The sequence below is a fragment of the Enhydra lutris genome, unplaced genomic scaffold, assembly GCF_002288905.1.
Source record: "Enhydra lutris kenyoni isolate GAN:26980312 unplaced genomic scaffold, ASM228890v2 scaffoldscaffold6, whole genome shotgun sequence".
NCBI classification, from domain to species: domain Eukaryota; kingdom Metazoa; phylum Chordata; class Mammalia; order Carnivora; family Mustelidae; genus Enhydra; species Enhydra lutris.
This window is the reverse complement of record NW_019154090.1, coordinates 15,838,545-15,861,311: the sequence shown is the minus strand read 5'-3', so window position 1 is coordinate 15,861,311 and position 22,767 is coordinate 15,838,545. Positions and strand designations below refer to the sequence as shown.

Sequence of the window (22,767 nt, the reverse complement as noted above, 5' to 3'; positions counted from 1 at the left end):
ACGCATGTCTGGGAACGGAATCGACAGGTCATTGTATAAGGATGTCAAACATAAAGCATGTAGTGGGCTGTGGGTAAAACATTTTAAGTTCTCCTTGTTCCTTCCAGAGGCTCACTAACTGACAGGGGATGAAAAAAATCTGTTAATTGTGAAGTTCCAACATCAAACCTAATAATGCTAATAATAATGGCTACCCTCTACCACGCAGCAGCAATGTGCGTGTTCTCTCATTTAATATTCTTGTGACTTTATACATTTTACAGATGAGGATACTTGGGACTCAGAGGTTAGATCCCTTGTACTATCTAGCTCCCCTTATCCTGTCACCCAATGCTAGTAAGTGATTGAGTCAGGATTTAATCTGTCCCAAAAGCCTGTCCATCCACTGCTACCCATTTCTCAGCATCTCTTAGAAAAGAATAAAAGAGAGGAAAATGGGCTGCATTTTTTTCCCTCTGGAATTGCAGAGTGAGTTGCATCAAGACTAAATATGCGTTACTAAGCTGAAAATACTGCTTCCGGTAAAACTGCCACATACTTGAAGGCAAGGACTATAGATCAGTCACGGATCCCCGAAGCCCAGCAATTCCTGGAGGTTAGCTGCTAAATACAGTTTTGGTGAAATTTTCATTCTACCTTATTTCCTTCCATTATGGCATTAAATACTAACAACCAAAAATTTTTTAAGTGTTTGATGTAAGCCTATCTCCATCATAAAGTCAGATCCTTTCTGTGAATGTGGCTCATTACTCAGGGAGTATTTGGAAGGCAGGAACTTCTGGGGAGTATGTCTGAAGTCCATTAACTCACATGACCTGCTAAGGCCTAAAATTTCAAGTCGTCACAGACAGGCCTGGCTCACTATGTGGTACTTCATGACAGAATGAGATAGAGAAGCTGAAAACATGTGATCTGAAGGAACAAAAATTATTATTGTATTGTATTGTATTATTGCTAATGTATTAGCAACACTGGGAGGGTCTTTCCAACCCTGGAAAAAGCCCTGATTTATGTGCAGACTTTATGTATTTAGGAAATTGACTAGGTATTAACTTAATGCACACAGTAATGTCATTTCATCAGAAAGCTATGGTAGCTATAAAATTCCTTTAGCAGTGCTTCCTATTCTGTGTATCTTATAACTTATAATAGAGGACTTCATTTCGTCAAATTATACTGCAAAAATAATCAATATGCATGGAAGATAACTTTGATTAAAAAAGAAAAAACTTTGGAAAAGGCAAGTTCAGAACCTTCAAAAAAATTTATTTTCCTAACCATGTGGCTGCCATCCTACCAGTTGGTAATCTGGTATAGTTGCAGTAAATGTTTCAAGGCTCATTATTGAACATTATTCCTTACCTTGATACAGTTTTAAAAATGACTTTGGAGTAGAGGATGGTGATGATAATGATCATTTGTATCTTGATGTACAAGGGCTGTCTCATCTAATCTTTGTAACCAACTTGCAAAGTGTTGCTCTTATTTTGTCCGTTTTACAGCTGAGTAAACTAAGGTTCGGAGCAGCCAGATAACTCATCCAAGGTCCATAGCTTGGAAGTGGCAGAATTGGGATTCAAATCTAGGCCATTTGACTCTACACCCACCTTCCTGGTCACTGAGTTAGGCCACATTTCTTAGCCTCTACCCATCTTCCCCTTACACGCCCTAACTAGATCAGGCATACTTGCTTTCACCTGGGAAATATATTGGGCTTGAAGAATTGTGCTGCCTAGGGCGTGGGACTGTGTTCCAGTTGCACTTGACTTGCCTGTTCTTGAACTTACCAGGCACATTTCCCTCTCAGGTCTTTTGTATTTGATGTTCCCTCTGCTTGGAACGTTGTTACCCACAACTCCCCTCTTCATTCAAGTCTCTGCTCATACCGGTTCCCCCATCAGGGCCTTCCCTGGCTACCCCGATAGCCCCTTCATCTGTGGCCCTTGAACTGGCTTTATTTTTCATTATAGCACTTACAGTACCTGGTAATATATATTTGTTACTCCCCTCACTGGAATAGAAGTGAGCTAAGAACAGAGACTGTCTCTTGTTTATCAGTACTTTCCTCTTTGACTCCTAGGTGATATTTCCCACAGTTTAGCCCTCTGAAGAAAAATGGATGTGTCTTATAATTGACAGCTTGTCCTGGTAGCATTTATTTTTTTTCTTGATGATACCTTCAATAAATGGGGAGTCTAGAATAGCAGTGTCTTAGAGCTGATGAAAATACAGCCTATCCCCAAGGCCGGAACACTTGCCTGGCACAGAGTTGGCACTCAGTAATTCCTTGTCAAGTGAAAGCATTGAAAGTTCACCATGTGCCAGAAACTATTTAAATATTTTTAATCCTCCACCATTATCCTGTTATGAAATACTTCTGTTATCAAAGCAATGCAGTAGTGCGGAATAAATGTGTGGTCCTTTTGGAAGTCTGGGAGAGGGAAGAGAGCTGCGTCCTGGTCTCTGCTGTGGGACTGCAGTGTGTGTCTGGTTGCCTGGTTTGTCCTCAGTTCCTTCTCTTCTTTCTACAGACTTAAGTGAATACGTGCTGCTTGCCCCGTGCTGTGTATAAGCAGAGGTACAGGGTGCCCTGTGGGCCCCCAGAAGGGTTGTCTAACCCGGTCTGGAGGTGTAGGGGGATGTCTCAGACCAGGCTTCCTGGAGGAGGTTCTGTCTAAACTTGAAAGTCAGACATTGACCTAGGAAGTAGGAAAGGACAAGGATCAGACTGGAGAGAGCCCAAGCCAACTCAAGGAGAGAGTCGTGTTAAATAGCTTGCATTTTGCCCTTAAGCAAAATAGTGACGTGCCGAGGACCATTTCTGTCACTCTGGCAGCCTCTCAGAAAGTAGATGAGGAAGGAGGGGAATGTAAGGCCAGTGTGAAGACATTTGAATTAATGTAAATGAAGGCCAGAACTGGAACAGTGGCTGAAGGGGAGAGAGGTACCTAAGGGGACACAGCATATAAGATTAGCGGGACTTGCCTGGGCATGCTTGGGCATGCTGGTCAGAGAGATGTCTGACCTGAGTGAATGAGTGGACAGTAGGTGGCGCCATTCACTAGGGAGGGCAATCCAGGAAGCCAGTAAGTTTGGGGCTTTGGGGATCAGGAGCTTGAAGTGCAGGTGATAGCAGGAATCCCATCATGAAGCATCTTCATCTTAGAGGCCATGTCAGGGGGCTTATTTTCAGAATCGTGGGGACTATGGAAGAGAAGAGAAATGACCGTTTTATTTTAAAATGATTACTCTAGTAATCACTGGATGGCGCAGTGTTCCGGGCCTGAGTCGGCAGCAATGGAAAGAGCAGGTGGCCCTAGGACTGGAGAGCAGGGTAGCAGATTGAAAGTTTAATACATCAGGCTTCCATGAGAGATTATATGTGAACAGGGCGGGCAGTGAGCGAAAGTGGATAATGAAAATCTGCTTTCTGGTTTGAGCCACTGATTAGGTATTGTTGCCTATTTCTGATGTCACCCTACTGAATCCAATTGGCAGCGAACAGATGGAGAACAACATTTAAATGGGTGATAATAATAAAAGCTCATACTCTTACAGCTCTTGCTGGGTATCAGCAAACTCAGTCTGATCCTCTCAACAGTCTCACGAGAGTACCATGATCATCTTCATTTTCCAAATGAGGAAACCAACAGAGAAGCACTGTAACTTTTCTGAGGTCACACAGCTAGGAAGTGGGCAGCTGGAATTTGAACCAAGGCAGTCTGGCTGAAGACTGCTCTGGCTGCCTGTCTAGTGAGATGCCTCTAAATGAGGAGCCGAGTTTACACTCACTGAACCTGAGAGATCTGTGGGGCAGCCCCGTGGAGGTATCCGAGGCACAGGCAGATACATGGGGCTGGGTGGGGATGGTCCGCACCTTATGTCCTGACTGTTGGATCCCGATGATGTATTACCTCTGCAAAACAACAACCGAAAATGTAGACTCGGGGTCTTTACAAGGCTGTTGAGCTAAGCTTTTATGGACTCACACTTACTGTATCTTCCAGTTCACAGTGGCTGGTTTGAGTTTTTTAATTTGAGTTAAGTCTTGATAAGTCTTCAACTTACTCTACATTTGAACTGTGATTTTATGGTTTCCCGGCTCAGCCTGACTCCAGGAATTCTTTCCTTGCCCTGCATGGTCTCTTAACCAGCCTTCCCTCTCAAGCGTTGACATTTAGCTATAATTTGTCAGCGTGTTTCTTCATCTTCTGCTTATACATTCATGAGTGTCTAATTCTGCCTGAGGGAAAAAGAAAAGGTTTCACCGGAAAGGGGCACCTGTGTCCTCAGAAGCTGTTGGCTATGAGGTCTTCTTCTGCGTCCTTTCCTCATGGCCCATCTCTATAGCCATTCCCTCGCCTTCTCTCTGAGACCAGTCTCTATACTGACACCACTTTGGTTCCCATCCTGCCCCCTGTTCTCAAGGGAACACTCCATTTTTCCATACATGGAGACACATATGGTATCTTTTCGCATCCTTTAAAATATAAAAACAATGAGAAAAAACCCAAACCCACAAAGTCCCCTTCTACCCCTAAAGCTCCTGTCCTTTTCTCACCCTTAAAACCATAGTCAGTATCTCTTCTTTTGTTCTCTCTCTCTCTCTTCAGCCCACTAGAGCCCGACTTCCATCCCCACCAAAACCCTTCCTGCCAAGGTCACGAGTAACTTCCTTGTTGCTGAATCCAATGGCCTCTTAGTACTAGGTTGCTTGAGTTCTGAGTTCTGAAGTACTGACACTGGACATGACCTCCTCCTTAACTCCAGTCCCCTTCTGGCTTCTGTGGCCCTGCTCTCAGCTGCTTCCCCCCCCCCCCCCCAGCTGCTGGTCCTCAGGGGTCTTGCCTCCCACTCCTCTCATCTCACGTGTTCATCCAGGATGATGCTCTCTCTGAGAGGAGAAGAACTGTTGGTTTTCTTGGAAAAGATATCGGGCAGGTCACTCAACAAACAGGAACGCTGAAGAACCAGGCCTTCTCAGACCGGAGACCAGAGCCTCTGCGAGCTGCCAGGAATTCCCAGGCAGCTTCTCTGGGGCATCGTCATCAGAGTGATTTAGGCCCATTTTTCATTCTTCTGTGCCCCTCGGCAATAGTCAAATTCTTTGGCTCCTTAGCAGCAGCAGCAGCAGCAGCAGCAGCAGCAGATTTTACCCACTGCTGCTCTGGTCCAAAACCGTGCAACTTCCTGTGTTTCACTCCTCCCACCTGGATCTCAGACTCCATTCTCCCAGTCCTTGGTGGGGGGGGGGTGCTCTCTTTCAGTTCATATACTGTTCTGCACAAATAGTATTTCAGGGTTTTCTCCCCTCCCTCTTCTCCTTCCATCCCAACTTCTACCCCAAGTGGGCAGGGGGCAGTGGGCAGCAGACAAGCTTTGTGGTTCAGATGTGTTCCCTTCCCGTTGCTGGTCTTTCCTGCCATGTGGCCGCTCTAGACTTATCCCTTGGCATTGTGGATTCTGGGGGGGGGGGGGGGGGGCCGCCAAGACAGGGCCAGCCCGATTTCCTTCCTGAGCAGAATCACCAACATTGCCAGTGTTTCTAGTCGTGAGCTCTTCATGTAACACAGTCCTCTCAGCTTGTCTCCTGACCTTTCCTCGTCCACCCAGCACCTCCCTGGGGCAGGCGTACACTTCCGGATTTCCCACATGGCACACGGCAGAAGGCGAAGGAGAGAACTGCCCTTGCCCACCGCCTCATCTGGGGCTGCTTTTCCAGCTGAGGAGCCACCTTGGTGCTGCGGCCCAGCCAGCGGTAGTCTTCCTGAAAGGCCAGTGCTCTCCCTTGGCTCTGCTTAGGGAACGGGGCACCAGCCTCCTCCAAACCCAAGTGCGTCTGAGCCCCACGCAGAGGATTTGGCCTTTAGGGAGGGCAGACCCGAACGCTTGTCCTGCTTTTTCTCCTGGGCAGGCCCAGAACGCCATTGTCCCTTCCCGCCCTGCAGGAGCTTTAATCTGACAGTGTGTCATCTCCACACTGTGGCTGATAGAAGATCTCTATCCTCTCACCCTCAATTTGTGTTCTTGATCTACAGAGAGTTAGGAAATTAGGAAATCTTTTTTCCTCACCCAAACGCCAGATTTTAAGACTCTTATCTCCCTTTGGACTCAAGAAAATTGAATTTCATACTCAGAGCTGAGCAATGGCTCCCAAGCAGCAAAGGCCATTCACTAAATGGCTGGGGCAGCGCGGGCCTCCTAGGAATCATGCATGACTGAAAACAGCAGTGTGGGTTTGACCTCAAGAAATGTTCTCTCCTTTAGAGAGCCAGGTACTTCGCCCATCTCACCCCGACTACAGAGAACGGGTAGGGCATTTCTCCAAAGGAAATGTGGGTTGCTATTACCCACAGAAAGGGATAGAGGGAACAGGCAGGTGGAAACAGTAAATGTCTTCCACAGTTTTGGTGATAACTGCTCTTGACACGACTTCTAGATCTTCGGCCCCTATGTCCCCGGTCGGGGAGCAAGGCTTCCTATCCCTTTCAAGGGTCCCTCTCGCTGGACTAAGAATCAAATTGACCTGAGACAGATTAACAGGAAAAAATCAAATTTAATAGTGTACGCGCAGGGTATCTACACAGACAGGCAAAATGAGGTCTGTGTGCCATCCTGAACTAAAGAAAAGAGGGTCAGAGCCTGGGACTGCAGAGGAGAGGTAGGTACTTCATGGTGGGAAGAAAAGAGAATATTGGTAATTAGATGTTTGTCCTGCCGTGCAGATGGGTTACTCACATAAACTTTATCTCTGCTCTTAACTCCCATTCTGGGAGAGACCCCCGGTTTAGATTCTTCTGTAGAGTTAAGGGAGAGGCAAAAGTTTCTCTTGACCCCGCAGGGTCTCTGTCGCCTTTAGCTCACAATAATCTTCATGTCAAAATGGCCAGATTGGGGCGGCCTGTTTGCAACCCCTGGCCCCGCCACCGCACCTCTGTGTCCCCTGTCCTTCTGCTTGCCTCCACGTGGATGTCCCACGACACCTGGTGAAATGAGATGTGTTTAGCATCTACCGGCTATCTTTCCCCTAAGCCTAGTCTTCTGGCCTTTCCTGATCCCTTTCCATGGTATCAGATCAAACTGGCTCTGACTCGCCACCTCCCATCCATCTGGATCCCAGATAATTTAATACCCCTTGTGCTTTGGAAGTATTTTTGATGTGTTATTATATTATTTTTGTAATAAAAGCTACTTTTAACAAAAGAAAAATGTACCTCTATAGAAAATGTGGAAAATATCAAGAAGAAAAGTATATGTTCAGCCCCAGCACTTGGCAATGACCATGGCGAGCATTTTGTCCCAGTGCCACAGAGTGCCTAAGAGCCAGACTGGCTCTGTTAGCAATCAAGCCTCCCGCCCGCCCCGGTGTGCAGCCCTGGACGTGCTGCCCGAGCCCCTGTGCCTCAGCGTGCTCCTCTGAGAAGTGGGGGTAATGCGAGTACCCATCTCAGAAGGCTTGGAGAGTGTTGCGTGAATAATGGGATGAGACACTGCCTGGCTCCCAGCATCCAGTATGTTGTAGCTGCTATTGTTCTTATTATAAATGTATATACGTTAATTACTGATAAAGTGTGTTTACAGATTATATTCTGCTTCTTTCCATTAACTATCGTAAACATTTTCTAGGTCACAAAATATTCCTCAAAAACGTGATTTTAATGACTGTATAATAGTCGATGACTTAAATATATTCATGATTTCTTCTGTAGTTGACTTTTCCTCTATTTTTGGACAGTTGGGGTAGGTATGTTTCTCTAATAACTCTGAGCCTAAAATGCTTATTTATGTGTATATGTACAATTAAAGTGTGTGTAATTGTGTCTGTATCTTCATCTGACTATATGTCTGATGATTTCCTTAGAATAGGATTTTACACCTGAAGAAGGGACGAGCTGTTTAAAGTTTCCAGTAAGTGAGAAATTGCGTAAAGGCAAGGTTATCAAGCAACACTTGGGCCACCGCACCACCGTCTCCCAGCAGCGAGATGAGTTTGTCTGCCATCACTGACAAGGTCACCTTTACCACATTTCACTGGGCTGGTAGGAGGCAGTACCTTGCCCTGGGTGCTTCTGCATACATTACTTTGTATAACGTCAGTAAGTTAAGTGAGCGCTCCCCTAAGCCCTGGACGGACATACTAACTGGCTTCCTGCCCAGTCCGTTTTCCTGTGGGTAGAAATATAATCCACGGAGCTGGCAATACACCCCATTGGGTTTTCTTGTTTCCCTGATTAGCATTTGGCACCTCTCCCTGGTGACAGAACAGGTTCCAGAGCCCAGTAGAAGGTTTGATGGGAACCTGGCTCAGGTAAGGTACTCGCTTAGTTGGACTGATGCATTTTCTGAACTCTGTGTGGCCTTCTCAGCCTATAGCAGCATACTGCAAATCTCTCACGGTATTTCAGGTTTGGATTTCCATTCAGTGTCTTCTCTCTTGTACTGACCCCAGGAGTGTTACTCTTAACCCCACAGGAAGAGAGCTGGAGTTTTGTTTTGCCAAAATAAAACCAACAAACATTTTAAAGTGTTTTCTATTTTACAAATTGCGTTTGCAAACGTGATTCCTTTGAGCCTCAAAACAATCCTGGGAGTTAGTACATTTATCTCCATTTAACAGACGAGGCCCAGAGAGGAGAAGCCAGTGGTTGAGCTGGTGAGTCATAGGGTTGGTTGGCTGGTTGGCCTCTGATGCTGACTTTGAGCCGGGTTTCCTTGCTCCAGGTGAGAGCAGGCAGGACTCCAACCATGGTCCCTCTCTTTTTCTTCTGGTTTCCTTTTCTACTTTTGATTTTTATCTTTATTATTTTGCAACATCCTTGTTATAAAATGATACAAGTGATTCTGAAATATTTAAAGTAGAGATGGAAAATCCCAGATGTTCCCCCGTACCCCTCCCTCCTACTCTACAGAAAGATAGCCACAGTTTGTGGTCTAGTGCACTTTCTTCCAGGCTTTAAAAACATGTATCCAGGGGCGCCCGGGTGGCTCAGTGGGTTGGACCTCTGCCTTCGGCTCAGGTCGTGGTCTTGGGGTCCTGGGATCGAGCCCTGCGTCGGGCTCTCTGCTCAGCAGGGAGTCTGCTTCCCCCTCTCTCTCTGCCTGACTCTCTGCCTTCTTGTGATCTCTGTCTGTCAAATAAATAAAGAAAATCTTTTTTTAAAAAAACATGTATCCATACGTATTCTGATGCGGGTATTTTTGTACACACAGACACATGCACACCCCCACACTTACTCATACAATTTTGTTCTTTACATTTTACAAAAACGTTCTCTACACTCTCTTGCACCTTGCTTTTTTACCCCATAACAATTTTGTTTAAGATTATTTATTAAAGAGAGAGAGCAAGAATGGGGGAGGAGCAGGGAGAGAGGGACAGGCAGCTCCCTGCTAGGCAGGGAGCCTGACATAGGACTCGATCCCAGGACCCTGAGATCATGACCTGAGGCAGATGCCCAACTGACTGAGCCCCCCGGATCTCCCCGCAAAGCCCCCAATAACAATTTTGTCTTGAAGATCTGTCTATATCAGGCCTAATTCAGATGTATGTCTGGACATGTTGCAGCCAGATAGATAGATATTTAACCAATTTCCTACCAGTGTTATTTATATTATTACCAGTTTTTAAAATATTACCAATAGTGCTGCATTAACCATGAGTGCCATTATCCATTATTATCATTAGTGCTTGTTGAACAAGTTTGTACTCCTGTAAACGTAAACTCTACGTTTGTGTCCTTGTGACACAAAATTCTTTTTTAAAGATTTATTTATTTGGGAGAAGAGAGAATGAGCAGGAAGAGGGGGGGCAGAGGAAGAGGGAGAAGCAGCCTCCCTGCTAAGCAGGGAGCCCGACAATGTGGGACCCGAACCTGGGACCCCGAGATCATGGCCTGAGCCCAAGGCAGGTGCTTAACTGAGCCACTCAGGTGCTCTGTGACACAAATTTTAATATCTGATAAGTATGCTAAACTGCCAGATTCCACTCCCACCAGTGGTGTTTGGGATGTCCATTTGCCTACAGTGGCTCTTGGCAGAGGGTCATTTTGCACCCCCCCCCCAGCCATTTGACAATGATTGGAGATACTCTGGTTGTCACAGCCCAGGAGGTAGTGCTGGAGATGCTGCTGGTGTTGGGGTGGGGTGAGGGGGTAGAGGCCAGGGTTGCTGCTAAAGGTCGTAGTGTAGCACAGGAGAGCCGCCACCACAAAGAAAGAATTATGTCTGGAGTGCTGAGGTTCAAAAACCCTGGCCTACACCCTTGCCAGTGCTGGAGATGGCCATTTTTTTAAGCTTGCCTATCTGGTAGTTTAAAAAATGATACCTTATTTTATTTTGTACCTGGTTAGGAAAATGGAATTATATTTACTTCTTACCTTATGTGTTATTTGAATTTGTTACGATTAATGTATAGTATTTTTCTAATTTTCTTGCAAAGTCACTGAAGATTTTTTTTTTTAAATCAACACCTCTTTGATTATTCCTATGCAGTCTGTTCTTAAGATTTAGTCGTATAAGTGCCTGTTTTGTCTTTTCCCTGGTAAGGTGTAGAAAGAACTCCTCAGGGTGGCCCTTGAGAACCTTTCAGTGCTTCAGGTTAAAGTCTCTCATCCTCTGGCCTTCAGAATTTCCCTGCTGCACTTCCAAAACACCTTTTCCCAGGGGACACCCAAACCCAGAAACAGCCTCCGAGAATCATCTTAGCCCAGAGATACTCTTTATCACAGACCAGGGCCCCACAATGAAATGTATTCTGTAGCTGACCTTAGGACACCCAAAATATCCACCATGGACTCATCTGCTCAGGTGCCAGAAAAAAAAAAAAGAAAGAAAAACAAAAAATCCTTATGCTCATTTCTCAGCTATGAAACCTGAGATCCATTCACCCTGTGAATTTTGTAACCTGTCACAGCTGAGCCCGGTGTCTGGTGCTTCTGCAGAGCCTGAAGCCACTGGCATAGGTTCTGGGGCAGCGTGAAAGCTTTCACATTCCCTCTGCTGGGTCCTGTCAAATGGGAAAGGAGTGGATCCTGGTCCTAAACCCTGCTCAGCATAGCAAGGACTCCTGGAGAAGTGGCCTACACCTTGCACTTGGCTCAGAGAAGCCAGAACCAGACTGGAGGAAGCGTCCGTGGAGAACTTCTCAGCGATCCTGGATGCTCCCAAGAAAATATCCCATGCGGCAGAAATGGCACAGACTTGCCTGCAGCCTTTGCAGATCACCCAACAGCAGACTTTCAAAGTGGCCCTGGTGCCAGGGACAGGTTTCTGCCAGAAGTTCTGTACATTTGATCTGTAGCCTGTTGTGGTTTTCCAGTAAGCAGCGGCATATGTGCAGGCTGCCTGGTCTGATGGCTCTCTCCACTCTGGAGTCTACAGAAATCCTGCCCGAGAAATGAAATATCCAACCCGTGAGGCCATGAATGCCTGAGACAGCCCTGCATTGCTGACCTAGTGAGAGAAAGCAGTAAGAAGTTCACAGTGGGAAGGACAGGGAGTGATGTATAAGAAAACACCTGGGGCACCTGGGTGGCTCAGTCGGTTGGTGAAGCTTCTGAGTTCTGGTCAGGTGATGATCCCAGGGTCATGGGACTGATCCCTGAGTGTGGCTTCCTGCTCAGTGGGGAGCCTGCTTCTCCCTCTGCCCCTCCTCCTGCGCGTGTTCTGTCTCTCTCAAATAAATAATTAAAATCTTTAAAAAGGAAAATTTTAAAAAAAGAACACCCATCTGCAAGGCAGGGCCTGAGTTCTGCTCTTGCTTCATCTATCCTGGGACAGATAAGTCACTTTATTTCTCTGGGTTTTAGCATCCTTTTTAGGTAGTTATTGGAAGCATTTACTCTGTTTTTCCATGTGCAGTTTTCTCAAATAATAACATTGCCAACTAGGTTAAGCTGGCTAAAATAAGAGATCTAAAATAGAGTTTAAGGGGTGCCTGGGTGGCTCAATGGGTTAAAGCCTCTGCCTTCAGCTCAGGTCATGATCCCAGGGTCCTGGGATCGAGCCCCAGGTCAGGCTCTCTGCTCAGCGGGGAGGCTGCTTCCCCCTCTCTCTCTCTCTGCCTGCCTCTCTGCCTACTAATGATCTCTGTCTGTCAAATAAATAAATAAAAATCTTTAAAAAAATAAAATAAAATAAAATAGAGTTTAAAACCAATCCAATGCCTGCAGGTCAGTTTTTCTTGTTCAAAAGTAACAGATGTTCAGAACAGAAAAAAGGTTGCACCAAGCACAATTTAGATCATGGAGAACATCACCTGGAGACCCTGCCGTTGGCATCTTGTTGGGATCCTTCCAGATAAGACATTCCTAACTCGCTCGATTGGTGGATGGGCCTTGCGGAAGAGAGCCCCTGAATGATTTAATGACCATCCCCCTTCATGGGCCATTAAGGATCTATGAGTTGTTTTTCCATCGCCAAGAATGTCAGGCAGATACAAGCTGGATGAAAAAGAATTAGCACTTCATGAGAAAGCAAGCAGAAAAATGGACAATTTGAACACCTGACAAAGATGCTTTAAAGGGCACGAAGGGATGCCAGATTACCCCACAGCGTTCAAAAGTTGCCAATGAGAGACAAATAGATTAATGCTCACGTTCAGCCATTTGTGTTTACGTTAACAAGTATTTACTGGACAGATGCAGTTGTATGTGTGCCAGGTGCTGAGGACTCTGGGCAGCCCAGCTGCTGACCTCACGGCTTTCAAACTAGTGGAGACCAACATGGAAATGATTTCACACATACACAGTCATTTGTGTTTAAGCAAACTGCCTTCACGCGTGATTGGCGCATTAGAACCCTGAATCCTCTCCCTCCCCAGGCTCTTCTTGACCCCGCCTCCCCGCCTCCCAGGTCTCAGCTCACATCCAATCCAGATATTGCCTCTGGGTGCCCCTGCATGAAGGCCATTCTGTCCTCTTTGGGGAACAGGAAGCTTACGACCCTCGATTTGGCCCCTGCTTCTCTGAAAATTTCCCTATGTTGAACTGCAACCCTCTTACCTGTAGCTTCCTCTGATTGGCCCCAGAACCTCATGAAACAGGTCTGCTTTCTTCTCCAACCTGCAGCTCTAAAGAGCTTTAGATCTTCAGGTGAAGCACCCAATCCCGTAGTCTGCCCCCAAGACGGTACCCAGCATCTGTGACGTCCTTCCCTGGCAGAAAGGGCCTGCGAGTCCCCTGTTGATTCATCAGACCATGCGCATGCCCAGACCAAACAATGTGTCCGTGAACAGATGGTCACGGCACGGGGGCAGCGAGGCCCAGACCTTTGAGGACAGATTATGCTAGTGACACAGAAAACCTCCTGCAAGCTACGGGAGGGTAGATGGTGGTGGAGAGAAGACGAGCCAGCGCTGATTGGAGGACCTAATCTGCTGTCCTTCCAAAAAGGAGCCTGTGTGCCTAGAGTGGGCGCTTACCTCCCGGGGATTTTAATTCAGCGGGTGCAGGGGAGAACCTGAGATTCTGCTTATAAACTCCCAGAGATGTGCTGATACTTCAGAGGCCACTTTGAGTAGCAGAGCCCCAGGGCAGTGGTATCAGAACACCCTGGAGGAGCTTTAAAAATACGGAAAGTTGGGCTTACCCCAAACCTACTCATCAGTCTTCTGGTCCATTTATTGAGGTCTCATTCTAGTCTGCACATTAGACTCACTTGGAGAGTTTTTAAAATGCTGACTCTCACTTATTGATCTCTCTCTCTCTCTCTCTCTCTCTCTCTCTCTCGCTGCTTTAGTTTGAACAACTTACCAGCCTAATTTGGTGTGGGAGCAGAGGGTCCCAGCCCTGGCTGCACATTAGAGTCACGTGGGAGTATATAAAATGTCAGCATCAGGACCCCTCCCTCCAGGCCCACTGAATCAGAAATCTGGGGGTTAGGGCCAAGAGATCAGCATTTCACAAAGCTCCCCAGATGATACAGCCCCTGGTACAGAGTCTGAGAGAAGAATCCTCTGGGGTTCTGGATGAAAATATAGGTCACCACACTCTCCCCCAAACATTCTGGGACTTGTATGTTTAACAAGTACCATGGGTGATTCTTAGGAAACAACAAGGTTGGGAAACACTTAGATGGAGGAAAGGTCCTTGGATGGGAGTCAGAAAATCTGACAGTGCTTTTCGCTGCAAGACTTCTCACAGGTCACTAAGGCTCTCTGAGATTCATTTCTTCATCCGTAAAATGCAGAGGACGGTAATGGCTTGGGGCAGAGCTGGATAACTGCCCCAGAGGTCTGTATAGCTGGTCTACAGGACAGTTCTCGTTGGAAATTCACAGGCCAGAGACTGCATTTCCCAGCTCTCCTCTGCATTTTGATGAGGTGGCCACAGGACTGAGTTCTGGCCAGTTGAACAGGGTGTAAGGAGAGCTGCTACCATTAAAAACCTCCCACAAGGTCCTCTGCTCTCTGTCTTCATTATGTGCCCACTGGATTGCAATGCCCTGGGTGATCTTGGAAGCTACATGGGAAAGTTGACAGCGAACCCCCTGCCCTCCCCCCCACACACCTATTACCAATTGGACTTTGTGGGAATGAAAAATAAACATCTGCATAAAACCCCTGTGGTTTCTGTCTTTCAGCAGCTAGTGCTGTGTTAACTACCATACTGCCCCTAGGATTGTGGCAAAAACTATCTCGTGCAGAGGCTACAAACTGACAATGCAAGGGCTTAGATCCAACCCACAGATATGTTTTGTTATTTCCGTGCCAGCCAGGTTTTTTCTTTCTTAACACATTTTAAAATGAGAGATTTCATATGAACATCTGGATCTCCAGGTTCTTGAAACCCTGGAATGGCTAGCAGCCATGCTTGCAGTCCGCTCCGGGAGGGATTGGCTGGAACAGGGGGCAGCCAGCTGTATGTTCAGTGGGACCCGTGCTCTCCTAATCTGCCATGCTCCCCACCATACCCTTGCGGCATTTCTGGGGTCCCCGTGGCTTCCTGAGCCAGCAGGCCCTCAGGTAATAGATGTAGACATTAGATGCAATCACTGTTGGATGGAATTCTATAGATGATTAGATGCAATTCACAGCAGATTTCTTCAGGCAACTTCTAACTCCCAGGAGAACCATTCATCCTGCCCAGAACTTGGAAGCAAAATGTCCTGAGTCGTCCTTTCAGGCTGAAGGATGTCCTCCACCCCCACTCCAGCCCACCCATGGCCATGGCCCGTTCAGGGTCTGCTGTGGAGGCAGTGGTATGTGGAGAAAAGGGCTCAGTTCAAGTAGACCCGGCTCCCAAGCCCAGCTCTAGCCCAAGCTGCTTCCTAGTTGGTGACTGGGGGTCAGGCAGTTCGTGTTATTTATTTTAGAGAGAGCATGAGTCGGGGGAGGAGGGGCAAAGGGAGAGGGAGAGAGAGAATCTCAAGCAGACTCCACATGGGGCCCAGTCTCATGACCCTGAGATCATGACCTGAGCCAAAATTAAGAGTCGGACACTTCCTCGATGGAGCCACCCAGGCGCCCCACTGTGTGACCGCCTTGGCTGACTATCCTTCTATAACTTACATAGTTTAAAAATTGAATGGTGTATACTTTTTTGGTAACCTGCTTTTTTTTCTTTTTATATTTTAAGTATTCTAGTAACCCTTGCTAAATAGAATTTTTAGAGTAGCTCATATAATTTTAACCTGCTTTTGACTGTAACCTTTACATTATACTCTTAATCATTTAGTGGATGTAAATTGTTCCATGTCCGTATGGTATGGACAAACTCGATGTATCTAATCCCCTACTGTGTGGACACTTAGAACTCCATTTTCTGTGGACTTGGGTGTTAATGCTTGACTTTGGGCTAATAACTTCATTCACCTGAACATCAGTTTCCCCATCCGTGTTATCAGGAGAGTAACAATATCACTTCACTTGAGATAATGACTAAAAAGTGCTTAGCACAGTGTCTGGCACATGGGAAACCCTCCTAGCTGTTATTGTAGTAACATATGTATTATAATCCACCAGTAGAAGGCCCAAGTGAAAAGCTCCCCAAGGCTCCCCATCTCACTGTGTACTGAGTTCACATTCAAGGCAAGCTTTTGGTGGCTGAGTCCATCCCTGGTTCACATGCAGAGGTCAGGAGAAATTCCATCACCAGCAAGGAACAGCTAGTCTCCAGGGTGAATTAATAGGTTGGAATGTCAGTATATGTGTTTCAGGCATTTTCAGACTTCTGGCACCCAAACTGGGTGTTATTCCCCTGATGAAAACTCTCCAGTGACTCCCCAGTGCCCTCAGCATGATGTGGTAACTCCTAAAGGTGGTTTAACAGGCCTGGCATGACCACAGAGCCTCATCTCTCCCTCCGTCTCCAGCCAGGTGAACAGCAGTGGGTCCCTGAAATACCGTACCCTCGCTGTCACCTCTGTGCCTGCTCCGTCCTCTGCCTGGAGCATGCATCCTTTCCCGTCTACTCTTCATCTGGCTAATTCCTCTTCATTCTTAAAGTTTCTGCTTAGAGGTCCCTGAGCAGATGCTGACAGTGCCCTACCTGTCCCCTACTTTTACCATGTCTGTGCACACCGGCTGACCCCCAGCGGGCAGCACCCACATTTATTGCCTGAGAGCCTTTTAGTGACTGGAAGCCACTGCCAACCTCAGGGCAGGCTTGAAATGCTGAGGAATTAGCACTCCCTACCAGGAGCAGCCTTCCAGTAATGACTGACAAGACTTGGTGTATAAATACCCTGGCTTTCTTCCTCCTCTAAGTGCTTTACACCAGCCTCAGAATTTCCCTGTGGGATTAAGCCCCAGGCACCCATGGTGCTCACTTGCCTGACAGTATACCTTCCCAGGCTGCCTTTCTTGTCTGCGTTATTCCCCCACTTGCCTCCCAGAATTGCCTTCTCCCAAATTAACTGCTTGTCCTTGAATTCTTGGGACCTGCTTCAGTGGAATCCATACTGAAAGCCACCAACTCCTGAGAGCCTTCCCTTGCATGTCTAGCATCCAGGTGGGACAGACAAATGCCCCTTCCCAGCTCTGCCACAGTCCCTGTCTTTACCCCAGCACAGCACTCATCACATTGGGGTATAACTGCCCAGGTCCACACAGAAACATAGACTGTTTGCTGGGAAAGAAATTAAAATGGATCTGAAACAGTTGAAAAAATGAAACTCAAAGAATGCCAGCTGATAAATGCACCTGAAAGGGCAAAATCAGAAAATCATTTTACAGCCCTGGATAATTGGTCCAGCCAAGGACCATCAGTGGATGAGAAACCGGATATCCATAGGGTCCCGGTAGGAAGAGGAAAAATGGACATTTAACATGGAGAGTGGTGGTCACCACCTCAAATCACACATGGCATCATTAATAGTGGGACCCCAAGACATTGTGGATCTCCAGACTCAAGGCAAAATGAAGCACACAGCTCCACCCACAAAGGGTTCATTAAATTCTTGCCCCCAAATGCTCTACCTGAGTCAAGACTATCCTTTAGACCTAAGTACTAGTTTATAGGAAACCCAGAGGAGAGTACAACAAGTTAAAAGGTGCCGCAATGGTCAGACCCCCAAGCAGAACATTGTACAGGAAAACTCCGTGAGTTAACATTGTGGGCAAAAAATATAAATGAATAAGGACCATTCTCCGTAAAAGAGACTTGAGAGGTAACAACAGAATTCATGGCATGGTCCCTGTGTGGATGGATCCTGGTTCAAACTCGCTGTGCAGACATTTCTGGTACAACTGGAGAAATGGGAATATGACCTAGATAATCAGGGACTTATCATTAATTTTTTAAATGTGAAAAGTGCATTTAGGCAAGAAAATGACTTATATTAGATATAAAGTACTTAATACTGAAGCATTTCATGAATGAAGTATCATGATGCCTTTAATTTGTTTCAAAATACTTCAAACCCTCCTTCCAAATTAAACAAACATGGCAAGGGTTAACCAATGATTGTATTTCATTGAAGGATATATGGGTGTTCATTGAGCTGTTTTGTTTGCTGTCATATGTGTGAAAATTTCTTTATCGTAAAAACTCAGAGAAGCAGATAAAGAAACACAATATACCATTTCTCACCCAGAGATTCAAAATGAAAAAAAATATATGTTTAAAATATGCTGAGTTGGCAAGGGTGCAGGGAAATGTTTTGTAGATTGCTAATGGGGAGTGTAACTTGGAATAGCCTCTTCAGAGGGAACTTGGGCAGAGACATATTCTTCGATCCAGCAACTCCACTGCTAGGAATTTATCATACAAATTTTACTCAAACATGTGCAAATCTGTATGAATAAGGATTTTTGCTACATCATTGTTGCTACATCATTAGAAACAGCATATATGTCTCTTAACTGGAGTTGTTAAATTTGTTACAGTGCACCCATACAATGTAGACTGTTACAAGTATAGTTACAAGTATGGGTTAGACATGCGTTGTTGGGAAACTCTTTCCCAGATGTATCGATAAGTGAAAAATGGAGAAAGCAAGTCAATGTCTGTCATATTCATCACCGTATTTCTGATGCCATCAAAGGACCTAGCATGCAGTAGGTGCATAATTAATGTTTGTCGAGGGAATGACTGCACATTTGAGTGAAGCTGCTGCGACATGGGCTCCCTGGATGCCTTTAGGTTGAAGACAGACAGGGACTGTTGGGCATCCCAGTTGGGTGGGGACTGGCAGCACCAGGGGTGAAAGATTCACCCAAGGCAAAACCAAAGTGATAGGCAAGGGAGCAGCAGCAGGACAGTAAAGGAGAGATTGTCTGCCACGAGACCGTGCTGAAGAGCTACAGTTACAGGGTGAAGTAAGGGAGTATGGGGATATATGGAATTTTTTTTTTTTTTCGTAATCTTGGGAGCTGTGCTTGGTTGTAACTGGTCAGTTAGGGCTGATGGCTCTTTCGAGTTGGGTCTCCTCGTGAGCCTTTTGTGTCAGCTAGGTGGTTGCCGTGGGCCCCTTTGCCTTGCTCAGGTTTCCACTGCTCAGTTGAGGCTGTTGCCTAAAAGGGACCTCTACAGGGACCAGATTTTTCCACCCCGATCAAATTTCTAAGATCTTACTTCCCTGAATTCAGACATTTGTATCTTCCCTCAGGACACATCATATCCTGCTTTGTAATATCAAATCGTGAACAAGACACTTTGAGGAAAAAGAAGAAATAAAAATTTCATGAAGGGACACCTGGGTGGCTCAGCCAGTTAAGCATCTGCCTTCAGCTCAGGTTGGGATCTCAGGGTCCTGGGATCCAGCACTGCCCCCCCAACCACCAAGTGGGGAGTCTGCTTCTCCCTCTCCCTTTGCCCCACCACCCCCCTTGTGCTCTCTGTCTCTCTTGCTCTCTCTCACTCTCTCAGGTGAATAAAATCTTTAAAAAAAAATTTCATGGAAGGGTGATAAAGAATTTGCTGAACCAGGGAGGCTAATGTGGCAACTGGGACTTAGTAGAAAATGTAGCTCCAAGCTTCCTGGCAGCCAAAGCAAAAAGGGAAGCCCATGGGCCAGAGAACTTTTGCATCTGGTAAAAGGAAAAATGGTAAAAGGTAAAAGGAAGGACATTGATTCCTCAAGAGCCATGCTTATCATTCTGAAAGGGTGATGTGCTCTGGAGTTTTTGATAGCATCACATGCCAGAGGGAGGGCAAATTCAGAGGCTTATCCTAGTGCATCAATTTGCTCAATGGTAAATAAATTAAAACAATATTTAGAGCAAGGGAAGCAAGGGTATATTAAGGAACTTTATGGAAAGCTCCCATGAATATTTAGGATAAACTGAGTGACAGTGGAGCATTAGGAACTTTATGAAAAGCTCCCATGAATATTTAGGATAAACTGAGTGACAGTGGAGCATTAGGAGCTTTCTTGGGCTCCGCTGGTTGTGCCTCCGCCTCTGAGGTGAAGATGTGACCTTGGACCAATGACTTGACATCTCTGAGCCTCACCTTCCTCCTCCAATAAAAATGATTGTTGTGCAGATGAATGAGATGATGCGTGTAAAGTGCTTGGGTTGATAAATGCTTGCTGTGCTGTTGTCTGTATCATCATGGTATCATGACCTTAGCATTAAGAGCATAGGCTCTGGAGCCGGACAGGCTGGGTTCGAATCTTGACTCCACCACTTACTAGCTAGGGGACCTTGGCCAAGGTCACTTAACCTCTCTGTGCCTCAATTTTCTCCTCAGAAACAAGGCTCATAGGATTATTGTGCGTGCTCAGTGAGTTGATGGTTGTAAAGCCAGGGCACACAGCTAGTGCTGTGTAAGCATTTGCTCCAAAATTCATAGTTTGCTTCCTTCTGCCCTTAAGAGGTCCTTCAGGAGAAATGCTAAAAATGACAAACCCTAAGAGAGACAAGCTATTTCCAGACACTGCTTTATAAAGGGAATGGGTCTCTATAACACCAATTGTCCTAAGAGATATTTGCTTCCTGGAAGACAGTCAGAATGCGTTAACAATGGTGGAGACTCCGCAAATGACTGGCCAGATACGAGCTATTTGAGGGGCATGGCCCACTCCCCTGTGGCTCCTTGAACCCTTCCATGGAGCCGGACCCGGACCCGAGAGGGCTGGTGGTTTCTCTGGCAGAGGGCAGGGGCGTGCCAAGGGGAGGAGGAGGGAAGGAGCTCCCGGGATCCCCCATGCCCCTCCCCCACTAGCCCAGCGAGTAATGACATTCACGAAGAGGGGAGGGAGGGAGCGAAGCAGAGGGGCAGGCTCCGCGAGGCCATGTGATGCTGGGCGAGAGAGAGAGCTGCCGCTGCGGAGCCTCCTTCTTTCCTCCCTCTGATTCCGGGCTGTCATGGCGACCCCCAACAACCTGACCCCCACCAACTGCAGCTGGTGGCCCATCTCGGCGCTGGAGAGCGATGCGGCCAAGCCGGTGGAGGCCCCGGACGCGCCCGAGGCATTCAGCCCCGCCCATTGGCCCAAGGAGAGCCTGGTTCTGTACCACTGGACCCAGTCCTTCAGCTCACAGAAGGTACAGCCCAAGGGAGCAGGGGAGCAGAATGCACCCGGTGGCCAGGAGACGTGGGGGAGGGGATCCAGGAGGGAGGAAGGGGTCTGAGGACTCCGGCGAGAGGCTGGAGGGTGGAAGGTGTTTCGGGGACGGGAGGGTGGAGAATGCTGGGTTGCTCTCCGGGAGATGGCTGGCCCTGTCTTGGGCCCCAGGAGCACCGTCCTCAATTCTGGGAACATCCATTATGCCTCTTTCCCTCCCAGAAAGACCCAGTCTCTTGGAGGGGTGAGAAGAGAGACAAAGGCAAGGGGAAGCGAATGGACACTGCTGGGAAGGCGGCCTGTTGGAGGAGGCGGCTGCTGCGGGGAGGGAGGAGGTGCGCTTCCCGGGATCCAGTCTCCAGCCCCAGTAGTCGTTGGTGGGCCTCCCTCCGAGCTGCTGTCCTGGATACTACAGGCCCTCCAGGTTACAGCTCCTGTCTGGCTGGGAGCCTTCCTCTGGCTGGGGCTTGGAGCGTCTGTCCCTAGTCCTCTCCCGCATCCACACTTATCTTGAGCGGAGAAGGAAGGAGTTAACCCATCTCCTTAGACCAGCTCCGTTTGGCCCCTAAAATCTGTGTCTTGCTCTTAAAGACACAGACGGCCACTCCGCTCCTTCTCAGACCCAGAAGAGCTGGGGCGGTGGGGGTTGGGGGAGGGCGGGCTGTTTAGGAATCCAGCCTGGTGCTGAGTTTTCCGGGTTCCCGCTTCCTGGGGGTGAGGGTCAGACACTGCGCCTGTAAGACAGGGGCGCCTCTAGGGGCGCAATCTCCCACCCTGGGCGGCTGTCCGTCAGTGGGGCACGAATTCAGCACCATGGCCAGGGCCCAACAGTAACTATTGCTACTCTCTTAAGTGGCGCCCATTGTCAGACCCTGGGATTCCTCTTCTTCCTGGAAGATCCTTTTGTTCCTTTCACTCGTTTTTCAGATAGAGAAACAGAGTCCATAAAGAGAAAGGGCCTTGGAACCAAAGGAGTTGTGTTTGAGTCTTGGTCCAGGCTCAGTCCATCATCTGGAAAATGAGATGATGATGATGGTAGTAGTAGTAGTGGTAGTAGTAATAATAATAATGATGATGATAGTAACAACAACAACAACAGCAATAATAGTAACAGCTACTTCTGATTCCCACCCCTTCTCAGAGCTACTGAGAGGGTTGTTGAAGAGGCAGTATAACTTAGTGTGCTAGATGGCACTGCCCAAACTTGAGCATACATTAGATTGCATGATCCTGGTTGAAACACAGACTGCTGGGTCCCACCCCAGATATTTTGATTCAGCAGGTCTGGAGTAGGGCTCAAGAGCCTGCATTTCCAAGTAGGAATGTGATACTTGTGAAGCTGTCCCACTGACTCTCCTTTGACTAGCTCCAGTTTAGAGAATAGACTCTGAGCCCAGGCAATCCCCAGTGAAACAGCCATCTTCCCCAATAATTCACCGTAAAGTTTTGGACAGATCACCTTGCCTCTCCAAAGCCTTGGTTTTATAATCTGTAGAATGGAGCTAATGACAGTTCCTTTCTCAGAGGGTTATTCTGAGGGCGAAATGAGGTGACACACAAAAATGCTGATAGCAGTGCCTGGTACAGGGTCAAGGCTCTGATAATTATAGGTGTTATGATATCACTAAAGTGCTAGGGGAAGGAGGGGTTGGGTTAGCCAGGGCCACTCTGGGACTCATCTATAAATTCTTTTTTTTAAAGATTTTATTTATTTATTTGATAGACAGAGATCACAAGTAGGCAGAGAGGCAGGCAGGGAGAGAGGAAGGGAAGCAGGCTCCCTGCTGAGCAGAGAGCCCGAAGTGGGGCTCGATCCCA

General features: G+C 47.1%; 1 protein-coding gene across 4 annotated transcripts in view; it reads left to right on the top strand.

Moving 5' to 3' along the window:
• The first annotated feature begins 20,728 nt into the window (after positions 1 to 20,728).
• Positions 20,729 to 22,767, top strand: part of LOC111141659 (ganglioside induced differentiation associated protein 1 like 1) — a 26,187-nt gene continuing 24,148 nt past the window's right edge. For 3 of the 4 annotated variants that reach the window (XM_022494390.1, XM_022494391.1, XM_022494388.1), the window contains exon 1: positions 20,750 to 20,929. In XM_022494390.1, coding sequence (XP_022350098.1) covers positions 20,750 to 20,929 — 180 coding nt within the window. Of the gene's footprint in view, positions 20,930 to 22,767 lie in introns of all 4 variants that reach the window. The other variant, XM_022494389.1, reaches the window with a different exon arrangement.